At 40.1% G+C, this 12,708-nt stretch overlaps 1 protein-coding gene across 12 annotated transcripts in view; it reads right to left on the bottom strand.

Moving 5' to 3' along the window:
- Positions 1-1,221: 1,221 nt before the first annotated feature.
- The window catches only part of LOC147684447 (uncharacterized), a 1,151,265-nt gene continuing 1,139,778 nt past the window's right edge, over positions 1,222-12,708 (bottom strand). For all 12 annotated transcript variants that reach the window (XM_086940377.1, XM_086940386.1, XM_086940376.1 and 9 more), the window contains one exon: positions 1,222-2,275. In XM_086940377.1, the coding sequence (XP_086796503.1) occupies positions 2,171-2,275 (105 nt within the window). In that variant the 3' untranslated portion in view covers positions 1,222-2,170. The remainder of the gene's footprint in view (positions 2,276-12,708) is intronic.

Below are 12,708 nucleotides of genomic sequence, written 5' to 3'. Positions count from 1 at the left end.
GCCGATATCTTCAGAGATAACTTTAAGAATTTCCAGTACCAGTGGGGGCCCCTAGTTACCTTTCTCTCCCATGGCCTTCCATCTGCGGTCTGTCCCTCTACCGTTAGCGCCCTCCATCTTTTCAAGTCTGATGAACATGTCAGTGACAATTAATCCCATTCTTGTAGCTGTATTGCCGCCACCACGGGTAGGGTGGGGGAGGGGAATGAGGGGGGAAGGGGTTCTGGGAGGGAGGGGGGCTTATAAATTTGGGGTATGCGTCCCGCGTTGCGGAAAGTTCTGGCACCCCTCATAGGGTTGCCAGATTTGTAAAGGACCGCACCCCCAAGTGTAGAAGATGTGGCCATTTGAAGCGAAAGATGAACACATATTTGTCACCTGTCCTATGATCAAAGGAGATTTGGAGCAACATAATTTCGGAAATTAAGAGGGTACCCATCAAGATGACCTCTTTGTTGGTTCTAGTAGAGGTCATTATTGTAAAAATAAGTCTTCTTAGTAGACTCCTACTGTTCTATCTAGACCTTCTTGCTAGAAGGGAGATTTGCATACACTGGTTAGACCCATGTCCTCCCTCTCTGGAGAGCTGATTACAAGCATCACAGTGGACCTGCAGACTGGGTATATGAAGCACTCCAGACAGGGTGGATACAGTAAGGGCTGATTTTTAAGGTACAGTGGCATGTTGGTTGCAGAAAACTGAGTGGTTTCATGATTACACCTAACCACTAAAATGGGTACAAATTTTAAGCCCAGATTGTGGTGCTGGGGCTAAAGCAAGTGCAGCAGGCGATGGCCAGTCCCCCAACACAGAATAGCCTTAGTTTGTAGCAGCTTTAGTGATATGAGGACAAAAAACGCCCCCCCCCCCCCCCCAAAAAAAAGGAAATCAGCCAATGTGGCTAATTTCATTTTAAATTGTTTTCTTGCAGGAAAGTATCAAAGACCAAGAAAGAGCATGTCAGGGTGTCAGCTAATTATCTTCCCAGTCTCACCTCCACCCACTCAAAGATTTTCTAAAACACCCTACTTGAGCTTTCGATCAATCTGCCTGTGTCCCTTCTCATAGACTATTAATGAATTATATGCTGAATTCCTGATGACATTACTAGTCAAGCCCAACATAAAATAGAATTACTCTATGAAATGAATAATACCAGACAAACATTTAAAAAAACAATTGGGGAAAAGCAGCACTATTTAGCTTTCTTCTTTGTTTTTGGTAGCTGAAGCTTGTGGCCAGGCACTGCTTGAAAGTATAGGTATGCAACTTCTGCTTTTCCTGTATTAGTGAATGCCCAGACGCAGTGTGGAGTTTGCTTCCAACTTGGCCTTGCTACTGTCCATCCCTCCCTAGAAGTAGTTACTGGATCCACTCCTGTGACCCTAGGGCAGCGCAAGAGTAGCTGCCCTGTACACAGAAGACCTACTTTCAAGGGGAGTCCTAGATGTTCTCATCCAAGGTAAATGGGTGATGAAAGGATGGATGGATGCACGAGTAGACAAGTAGATGCACAGATGGGTTATTGGCTGCAAAGGTTGATTGGTGGACAGAGCTACCGGATGCAGTTGAACTGGGAAAGAAAGGAGAGTGGGAGAGCGGATGGGGAAGAACCACAGATGAATGAGCAGTTTGGTCAAAGCAGACTGGAGTGAATACATACAATGAGAAATGCTCGGCTTGAAAAAGATCATATATCAGGTGAACTGATGGGTACAACTGATGCCTGAAGAGTAGGCACCAACTTTGTCAAGTGTACAGAAATTAGGTGAGTAAATGGCTAGATATTGGAAGAATCTTAGGTGGCTTTATAAAATCAGCCTCTCTTTGTAAACACAAGAGGCCGGTGATTGGCTTGATGGATTAAAAGTAAGGTGAAGGTATGTTATTGGGGACATGAATTGATGGAGATATGCTTGACGCTTGGTGACTGGTCCATTCACATAGATAGATGGGAAGCATGTGAAAGTCATATCATAATTTCTGTAGGAGATACAGCAACAGCTACCTTTCAAGAGCCTGGCCCATATCCTTAAAAGAAAGAGATCAGTTCCACAGTGAGAGCGAGGGAGCAGATACTTGGCCAACATTCGATGGAAAGATTGAATGAGCTGGCCATGCGGAGTTACATTGAAGTACATCTGGTTGCAAATCAGTCTGTGGGACAATTCAGGGCCCAGCTGCAGGCAATCCAGGGGTCGAGCCTTGCATTGGGCCATCACAGTTGGGGCGACTAAGTACCAGGCCTCCACCGATGCTGATGATCTCTGTAATCTGTCACGAAAGGTAAAAGATGAAGGGAGGAAAGAGAGAGAATTATGAAAGGCAAACAGGAGAATTTGAGCACCCAAAGAAATTCAGTTTGTGGTTTGTGTTAATAGATAGTTAATATTATTAGTAATGCAGAAACTATTTCAAGCTTTCAAGTAAGAATGTATATGGGGTGGTATAGTACAGAAGTGACTCAAAGCATTTCCAGGTCTCAGCAAGGAACAAAACATCCTCCTCTGGAGAGACATTCAGATTGCTGAAGATTTTAGGAAATGAACCCATGTGGCCAGCTGAAGATTTAATTCAAATTACGAAATCTAGGTATGCCTACTGTGAGTTATTGAAATCATGGTAGTCTCTATATATTCTAGAACATAAATGTGATTTTGGGCTAACAGAGAGAAGACAGGTTGAAGGCAGGTAAACTCCTAACCCTTTTAACACCTTGACTGCGGCGCAAATTTTGCCGCAGTGCTGGCATTCTAATCAGTGGGCGGGGTTCGGACGGTCCCTGGCCGTCCTCCGCACACGCCCAGCGTCTTGTGGGACAGCCGGGGGTCGTCCGCAGCATCAAAGGGGTTAATGAAAAAGAGAGCAGTGTTGAGATTTGTTACTCCACTCTGTGTGAATGATGATAAAATTGCCTTTTCTAATATTTCAGTGGAATTGTCTTCATAATATAACCATGACACTTAACATTTTTAATACATTCATCAACTTTTTTATCTATTCCAAAAATAAGAGTTGAGCATGATTAGATAACAGTAGAAATACTGTAAGTATATGAAATATAACAGCAGCAGCAAATCACCAGGCTTTGCTCAGTTACTGAGTGAATATTGTCCTACTTTTGGCACTTGCCAAGACCCATTATTGGTAAACAGCTATTCCTGAACATTCAAATAAAAATCAACCACCCAGTATAGAAATAACTGTTATCAATTCTAACTGTAGATAAAACCATAAATGTTTGTGCAAATGAGATATACATTTTACTTTTCGAACCCTGATCTCAAAATCTTATCCAGAATTTTCTCATTGAAGTTAGAAAATACTGTGTCCCAAAAATTCACTTCTCACAGACCAGTTTCTTCCACTGCAGATATAGATTCTCTAAGATTTAATCAAAACTTGACTCAACTAATCTTAATGCAAGCATTGAAACATACTATATGGCTCTATGTCGTGTTGAAGTGAAATCCTTCAATAGAGTATATCTCATCTTCACCACGAACAGTAAGCAAATGCCTGTTTTAAGTGAAAGGGTTTTGACAGTTCTACTACCAGAAGGGCATACATCAGGCACTCACTCAATTAATTATTTATTCGGTCAATAAAAAAACCATACAAGATATAAAGACATAAATAAAAATACCATACAACAGACTTCACACATAAACATTTCAAAATGAACATGTCATTGTTAAAAACACAGTTAACATCATATCACAGATATAATACATGTAGAAAAAGGAGGCCACATATATAAAAACATAAGTCATCAGGCACCAGTTTGTCACCACTCCAATGGGTGTTGTCAGTTATCTAGTTGTCCGACATCAATCTTAGGCTCACAGTACTGGATAAAAAGGAGGCAACATTAAAACACACACATTCGTTAGGTAGGATATGGAAATACAGGCCTGACCTGAGTAAAGTCCCTCCCTTTCAATAAAGGTAAGATACACTTTTTACGCTGTTCAGTATATTACTCACAAAACATAAAAAAGTGCACGGTGTCCTAAGTTGACATGGATTCCCAACTACATGGCCCCAAAGTTGCAACATGATTCCAACCCTTCAGATGACACAAAAAAGGCAAAGGATCAAATTCAACATGAATCTAGTTATTAGATATTGGTGATTCAGATTAGTCACTGACGTAAAATATGGCTCGATAAATTCTGTAATTCTCAATAAAGCATGTGCACGTGTGAGCGGCTCATACATTTCTCTTGATTCTCTTCTTTCCTGTGCATGGGACAAAAAATACCTTTTTTCCCAACTTCTGTCAGATTTAACAAATAACTCAAGAGAATCATATAGTTATGGGTGTCTCAGTTCAGTAAATACTTATTTAATATACTTCAGCCAAGCAATTCTATCTCCTCATTCCAAATTCTTACAATCACTCACTATCACCCGGTTGAGGTCAGTTTCCATATTTATCCAAGCCAAGACCCATCTCATTAGAGAGTGAAATTCTAACATATTTGAGATATCTCTTATGCCTAGCTACTCATGCAAAATATAAAAAGAGGTTAATTGAGGTAGATATAATAATAGCCTCAAAAACATATTCTCTACAGCTTGTAGATCTGATGTGTCCCTATAAACCCATATATCGCTACTATGGCATACTGCTGAGTCATAATTTGAATATCAGAATTTAGTGAGAACGCTTATTCCCTAGAGTTGTGGCAAAATCAAGGAAGGCTGTTAAAGCCCTAGCTTTTAGATTCCTTTTGGAAGAAATAAGCGGGGTCTATGAGGCTCCACAATCAAAAAGCACACCTAAGTATGTAAAGGACTCCACCCTTCTAAAATATATATCCTTGGAACTATAACTAAAATATGAGAGGTTTTTAAAGGGTTGCTAAAATCTAAGTTGTTCATAAAGTCAATTAAATAAATGAGGTGCTGCTGCAGGCCAAGAATGGTTCTTGCAATAAGAACTGTATCATCTGCGAATAATAGAGCTGGAATTAATTGTGAACTAACTCAAGATATATCCTTACTAGCATCATCTAGTGTTGGGCCCAAATGATTAATTTAAAGTGTGAAAATCGGGGGGAAAATATACCCTTGTCTCACTCCCCACTTGAGTTTAAAAGAAGAGGAACAACTTCTATCACTGCCATATTTAATGACTGCTGACAAGTCCTTGACCAAATCGTTTAGGAAATTATATATTTATCGATCCCCATGTCAAGCATAATGCCCCACCAAAGCAAGCATAATGCCCCAGAACTTACTCCTGTTGACTCTATCAAAGCCTGTTTGATAAATGGGTGTTATATTTTGCGATGAGACCCACTCTTCAACCTCTTCTAGTAGGCGGAAAGCAAATACCTTCGCTTCAACATTTGTCAAGGCAATGAGTCTGTAATTCGCAGGATTGTCTATTGGTCTGCTCCTGTAGATAGGCTTTCAAGATTCTGGAATAGACCTCGTTATTAATATCTCATTAAATAGGGGAGTAAGAATCTCAGATTGAAACTTAGGGTTAGCTGTAAAGATTGAATTAGGGAGGTCATTTGGGCCCGGTGCTCCAGCCCTGAGACATTTTTTAAAAGTCTACTTTTCGTAGGTGGCACAATGAGTAGCATTTAAATCATTGGCCTTGAGTACACATGGTAACATATACGAGGAACTTACAAATAAATGAAATGTACCAATCAGGTGAAAACCAATTGTACCAGGTTTTAGGGAGAGAGCAGACGCACTGGTTAGCAGAGGTAAGGAGGGCAAAGTCCTAAAAACCTACAAAAAAGGGTTCAGAAAACAGGAGTACTGAAGGCAAAATGTTTGTTAGTGATAATGCAGACAGGGCCAGATACAACACTGCCCAAAACCTAGAAGTTGGAATATTTATAATCCTCTTTTAGTATAAAAAAAAGACTTCTCTTCAGCCTATAAAATCTTCTAGAATTTCTTTTACGCTCCGAGGAGAAAATCTTGATTCATCTGGAACTTCTTAACGAAAGAAATTAGAGTACAAAGTTCTGGATTCCCTGATTTGAATTCATAAGTTAGCTTACTCTCTCAATTACTTCTCATTCCACATTTTCTGACTGTCACAGCATGTTTACCTACCTATGAGAATCAAGTCATGATAATCAGAATGCAGATACAATAATTTCAAGAACTGCATGGGTTCTGAGTATAAGTGCAGTAACAGGAACCAATGCTTGTTTATATTAGCTAGCCTAGTGAGCCAGGCATGTGGGTTCACAAAAAGGATGAACAGGTGACAGAAAATGTGCCTGAACTCTCAGAAAACTGGGAGGAGGGTTGAGGAATGAGGATAAAGGTCTTGTTTCTGTGATGAGAAACAGAAATGAAAAGACACCCCTGAGAGCTAGGAACTTGCTTTAATCAGCTCACGATTTGTGAAACCTGGGTGCTGACAGTGACACTTTGATGCATGCTGATTGAAGAGGAGCCTGCTCAAGACCAGAATATACTGCTACTGCCCAGCAAGACCCTAAGTCCATCATCACCGACAAGAGTGCTCTCTCAATTCTCTCCACATCCACACAAAAGAGAATTACTGTCCTATACAAGCGCAAGCAGTGTGCGAACCACAATGAAGCATGGTTTGCTCAACGCATTCTTGCCCTGTGGGTGGCTAACTCTTTTAGGGCCATATGTATGAAGCTCAAATGGGTTCGCAAACGCCGAAATTCGTAGAATTTCAGCGTTTGCGAACTCATTTTCGCTAAATGGTATGTTTGTAGCAAAATTGAGTGCAAAATAAGGAATCGCAAAATTTGCGCTTCCTTATTTTGCGATTGCATTTAAGGAATCACAAATTTTGCGATTCCTTTAATGCGATGTAAGAAGCATTAAAAAAATGCAAAATGGCCTTAAGGATTAAAGATATACTTCTGGATTGTAAAAATCTTGAACATGCAATGCAGATCCCATGGCTTTCATATGTTAGTGATACTTTGCATAAAATTGGTCTGGGCCATTTGTATGATAATCCCGAAAACATGCAGGGGGATATAAAAAACGTAATTAAATCAAGTTATCGTAATAGATTAAATGTGTCACATTTAGACCAGCCTACAGAAAGCTTGGGTAAACCGAAAGTCCAATTTTATTTAACGTTTACTACCCATGTGCAATGGCGTTTTTATTTGACAAGATTTAGATTAAATACTCTTCATTTTCTTTTTGCCTTCCCAAAACAAGGGGTTGGTGTGAGAGGCTGCCCCCTTGTCCTTGTGATGACAAAACTAGACAAAATACCATCCATCTTGTTCTTTTTTGTCCTCTTTATAAGGAACCAAGAATTAGGTTTATTAAGCCTATTCTAAAAAACCGGCGACCATGTAATTATAAAGAGGGCTATGATTATTTGTTGTCATTATCCTCACCTGGAGTATGTTCTGCCATGCTAAGTTTTATACGATTGTCATTGCAACTTAGGAAACGGTATTGTTAGTCTGTCTGGTTAATATTTTCCTTTTTTCTGCTAACTGTATAACATGAACTATAACTTCATCGTTTGGTATAGGGTGTGATCAATTGTCAAATGTGTTGGACATTTTTATACTTAGCTTTTAAAATGTGTAAACTGTAATATGATTTATTTTTGGTTTATTGATGTTAATATGTTCTTTCTTAAACTAAGGTCTGTATACTTTTATGATTCTATTATTTTGAATCGAATAAAGTTTATGAATCGTGCCTTAAGGATTTGCAAATTACCACCAACTTCAAGTTGGTGGTAATTTGCGAATTCCTTGAAAAATGCACTTTTTTGCATTTTTCAAAGTGCAATGTGAAGCACATACATGTTCTTAGGGCATGCCTGTGCGCCACATGTGCACCCATGCTAATTTCAGGGGTGCAACAGGGTGTCCTTTGGACACCCCTGCACCCTTGAAATTATTCTCAAATTGCGATTCGCAAATTGAGAATGCCTTCCCATTCATTCCTATGGGCCTCCTGGCCCATAGTAATGAATGGGAAATTTTTCTTAATTGCAATTCGCAATTTGCTAATCGCAATTAAGGAATTTTAAGAAATCGCAAAAAAAATTCGATTTTCTACATACATACCAATTTTCAAATCTCAAATAGCGATTTCTAAAAAATCGCTATATGAGATTCGCAAATCTGGATGTTGATACATATGGCCCTTAGTCTGGAAGAAGGAAGTGTGGCCTTAAACTATATTAATTTTACTATGCTTAAGAATACTGAAGTAAATAAAAGTATTCTACTTTTCATAAAGTTATGATACTGCTTGAACATTATTGTGCCCCAATTTGTAAACTTCCATTACCCTCTGGGACCCAGCCTTGACTGCTTGCCATCACTACCCTCAAAGTCCCTAATGAAGACATGCTCAGTAGTTCAGAGAGCTTGAACAAGTACTTGGTTCCTCAGCTTTCTCATGATAGCCAGTAATGACTGCCTATTTGCCACTCAATTCCCTACGCTACAAGAAACTAACTTGACAAATTGGAGGAGACCATTTACATCACATGGCTCTGCTTGCATTAGAAGGACCTCAACGCCCAGCTCTGCCTGCACCTCTCATCTCTGCATAAATAGAAGGACGGCACCACTCGATGCAGTCTCTGCTACGACAGGACACCCAAACTATACATGCCTTAGAATGAGAACTTTAAGAATCTTTGCCTGCATATGGAGGGCAGCTACACCCTGCTCTGTCTGCATTAGAATGACACTAACCAGCTTTTCCTGCAAAGGTAGGACAAAAGAACCCAGCGTTTTCAGGATATGGAATTTGCCATTGTTGTCTTCCTGCTCCAGGGAACATCTTTTTGGGTATCCAGCTCTGTCCTTATTAGCATAGCATAACCATAAGGCTCTGCCTCCATTAGATGAACAGTTCCATTCAGATCTGCCAATATAAGATAATAGGTGCACACTGCACTGCCAACATTGTGGCAGTCACATCCTGTGATGCTTACATCAGGAGGGTAGTAGGTGATCACAGAAAAACAAAAACATAGAAAGCATATTGGAGGAAATGAAGTCATGGAAAACCTTATTTAAGGATAGTCCTTTAGAGCAAAACACCAAAACATCGAATATTAGTGGAAACATTTTAATGGAAATGCATTTAAATGAAAAATGTAAGGGTGCATTTAAATGAAAACACAGTTTAATCGAAACTACACTATAATATGTATTTCGTGTCATTAGTGATTTATTACATTTTAAACAAGGATGCAATAGCTGTAAAGTGTTTATTTTTAAATAGTGGTACTAGAAATAGAACTACAGAACAAAAGTGTTTAGGGATAGATGTACAAACCGTTTTTAGAGGTTGCAAATGGAGATTCAGGCCATTTGTGACTGCTAAAAAGGGTTGTAGAATGTATCAACACTATTTTGCTAGTCTGTAGCCTGTTACCGAATCTTAATATAGGGTTTGCGAGTTGATATTAGGAAGGGGCGTGCCAAGGGCGAGCGTTGCAGGGGGATGTACGATTGTTTTGCAACTGGAATGCGGTCGCAAAACAATCACAGTTTATCGCCAACCCCAAGTAGGGGGTAAGCCACTTGCAAATGGGCAGGGGTCCACAGAAGACCGCTTCCCCTTTGTAACTGGCAGCGAAAACGTTTTGTGAAAGCAGTTAACACTGCCTACTCTTAAAAAATGAAACTGAAACATTTCATTTTTGTTTTTGAAACACATCCCATTTTACCTTAAGGAAAATGGGGTGCATTAAAGAAAATGGCTTCATTTAAAAAAGCAAACACAGACATGGGGGGTCTGCTGTCCCCAGCAGGCTGCCATCCCTGTGTTATTGCCCATTCCCAATAGGTCGCAAATGGCGGCCTGCCTCTTGAATATTGATGAGGCAGGTCATTTGTGACCACATTGGGAAACGCAAAATGTGTCTGAGACACATTGGTACCTTTTCTTTTGCTACTCGCAAATTACGAGCCGCAAAAGGAAATGTTCGTACATCTGGCCCAAAGTTGACATACAGCACCCACAATTTTAGGAAGCAGTGCAGGCACATCCCGGACAGTTTGCCCTTTGATTTTGAGTGCATTTCCAGAAAGCTTTCTCTTTGTAACTTTTCTCTCTGTTGTAGATGTGCCCTCTAGTAGTTCGCAACACCATGCTGGGAGTTAACATATTTTACTTGCATTTCTTTTAAGAGTTGTTGGCACTGGAATAGAACACAAAAGTAGGGTCTATTCTGTTTAAGGCAAGGAAAAGAAACACTACATTTAGAGCAGATTTGTGTCAGCAAATGGTTAACTTTACCTTCACTGTGGCTGACAGAGCTAACCGAAGTCTTGTGGTACTGCGCCCTCTGCTGCCTTCCAGTTAGAATGAAAGTTGATCTGATGAAAGATCAACATTCTAAACTGCTGCATCACATGCACGAGTAGAACATTGTTTGAAACTGAATAAAAATACCCCTTTTTTGAGAGAAAAGACATTCCTCCAAAAGGTTTCGATGAAACAAACAATATTAAAACATAATTCGGTAAAAACGTTTCCATTAAATTGTAACGATGACAACGTAGTTCGAGGGAAACTTTTTCCATCAATTCACATACAACCATTAGGAGTGCACCACTGAGTTCTGCAGTCAATAAGAGAGCAGCATCTCCCAGCTTTGCCTGTTTTAGGGGTACGGCACAATATGTGTTGGTTATATTGGGAGGACAGCAGCACCCTGCGTTGCTTCCAGTAAGTGGATAGCCCCCTCCAACTCTGCCTGCATTAAGAGGCCGCACTACCCTGCTCCTGGAGGTCAGCAGAATCCAGGTAAACCTTTACTACAGGGCTTTAAGTGCGCGGGGTCTCACCGGTGCTGAGCACTGCCAGTTTTTTAAAGGGAACCTCGAAACGGGTCTCTATCGGACTCTGTTTTGTGCCCTGGGACAGGCGGTTCATTTTTTTCTGGTCTGCAGTGACAGCAGGCACATCATGTGCGCTGCTCACACTGCGCACTTCTCACTAGTGGAGGTTACGTCATGACGTCATGCCAGGTGAGTGTTGTAGGGGAAGGGAAATCCTTTAGAGAGTCATTTTCTCTCTGGATCCCCCTTCTCTTTTTGAAACTCAGGAGCAGCAACATTGTCGTGGTGTCACCAGGGATTTAAGTGGAAGCTTTTTATATACAAGCCATAGTTGCTGTTTATTTATCTTATGCAACTAACAACCATTGACAAAACCAATAGTCCTGACTTGTTTTAGGTATGGTGTTACTTGTTGTATCATATATCTGGATGCAATGACAGAAACAGCAAAATACAAGTCGGGCGGCACACTATGCACACTATGCTAAACACAGATTTTTAGCTTATGCATTTTAAGCCACACCCTTATTTACATTGGCCACGCCCCTTTGAGAGACCCCCCTATTTTTTCATCTCACTTAAAGCCCTGCTTTACTACTTCATCATCGCTTAGCTCTGTCTGCAGTATGAGATCTCTGCTCCTCTAGAAAGACGGGACCATCCGTTCTTTACAGTGTGAACTGTCTTGCATTCCTTGACATAGAGGTTCACCACTCGCTCCTTGGTCAACATTTGTTGCATAACTTCGCGTCATTACCGGAGCCGAGGCACCACAGCCTATGGTGCAGATGTCTGACTGGCATCCTCTTCCTGTAGTCACAGCACAGCTTAAAGACTCTGGTCTTGGGGGAGACACTTCTCTGGCACACTGTAACATTTTTGGAGAATTCAGGGAGGGTAAAAAATCTACAAGAGTTGTGAGCGGGGCTCTGGATCTGTGTCCAAGGGCACACAAACAAATGAAACTGATGTCACGCACAGGGACTTTGTCTGTATGTGGCTCCTCAGACCCGCCCCACTACAGCGTGCCATATCCTAGGGTTTACGAAAGAAGTTGAAAAGTATTGTGGCTGGCATTGAACCAGTTCTTAAGAAATTTAGAAAAGATCACCTCCTTGTAATCTATAAGACAATACCACATTATGATGGCTCTATAAGGGACAATTTGGGATATTTCTCATAGTGGTGGAAGTTCTTCAAACCCCAAGAAGACTCCTGAATTGTTGGAGATTACCTTTTCCGGGAGAGAGTCTATTGATTTATTTGCCTAACCATTTATGCAAAGAGACTCGAAACTCAGACATATGATTGGAATCATCAGGCAATAAATTAACAAATTTGCAAGAACGCTTGATCTAACAGTTTTGTATATAAATTGTATCAGATGAGCAGTCTGTATACATGTGTTATAATTTCATGAATTATTATATAAAGTTATTGCACCTGGTGCTTTTCCCACACATTGATTATACTGAAGAATTCTATGGGATTATGTGTATGGATTGTGTAATAAAATGATCATCAGCTCTATTTTCAATTCGTGCAGAATATACATACCTGAATACTGTAGTGCATTTAAACAACAATGTGAACTTATCAAAATTCAGTATTAATTGATTCCTAATGGTTTAAAGATCTTTTCTCTCTTTCAATACCAGTGTAGAGCGAAGTTTGGGATCTGAAATAAATTTCCAAAAGCAGTGGTTCTTAAATCTTAAACTGTGCTACGAGGACCCCTGGGTGTGCCAGAGGCCTAATAAGGGGTCTGCGACTGTGCTAACAAATTAAATAATGTCAAATAAATACATTAAAATGAATAACGTATATTCAAATAAAGAAGCAAAATTGAAAATGTTTTTGAAATTTGATTGTGAATCAAACAAAATATTTCAATATATGAGCATT

This window comes from Lissotriton vulgaris, chromosome 10 (assembly GCF_964263255.1).
Source record: "Lissotriton vulgaris chromosome 10, aLisVul1.2, whole genome shotgun sequence".
In the NCBI taxonomy this organism is placed as follows: domain Eukaryota; kingdom Metazoa; phylum Chordata; class Amphibia; order Caudata; family Salamandridae; genus Lissotriton; species Lissotriton vulgaris.
Note: the sequence above shows the minus strand (reverse complement) of the source record. Positions and strands in the feature narration are given on the sequence as shown.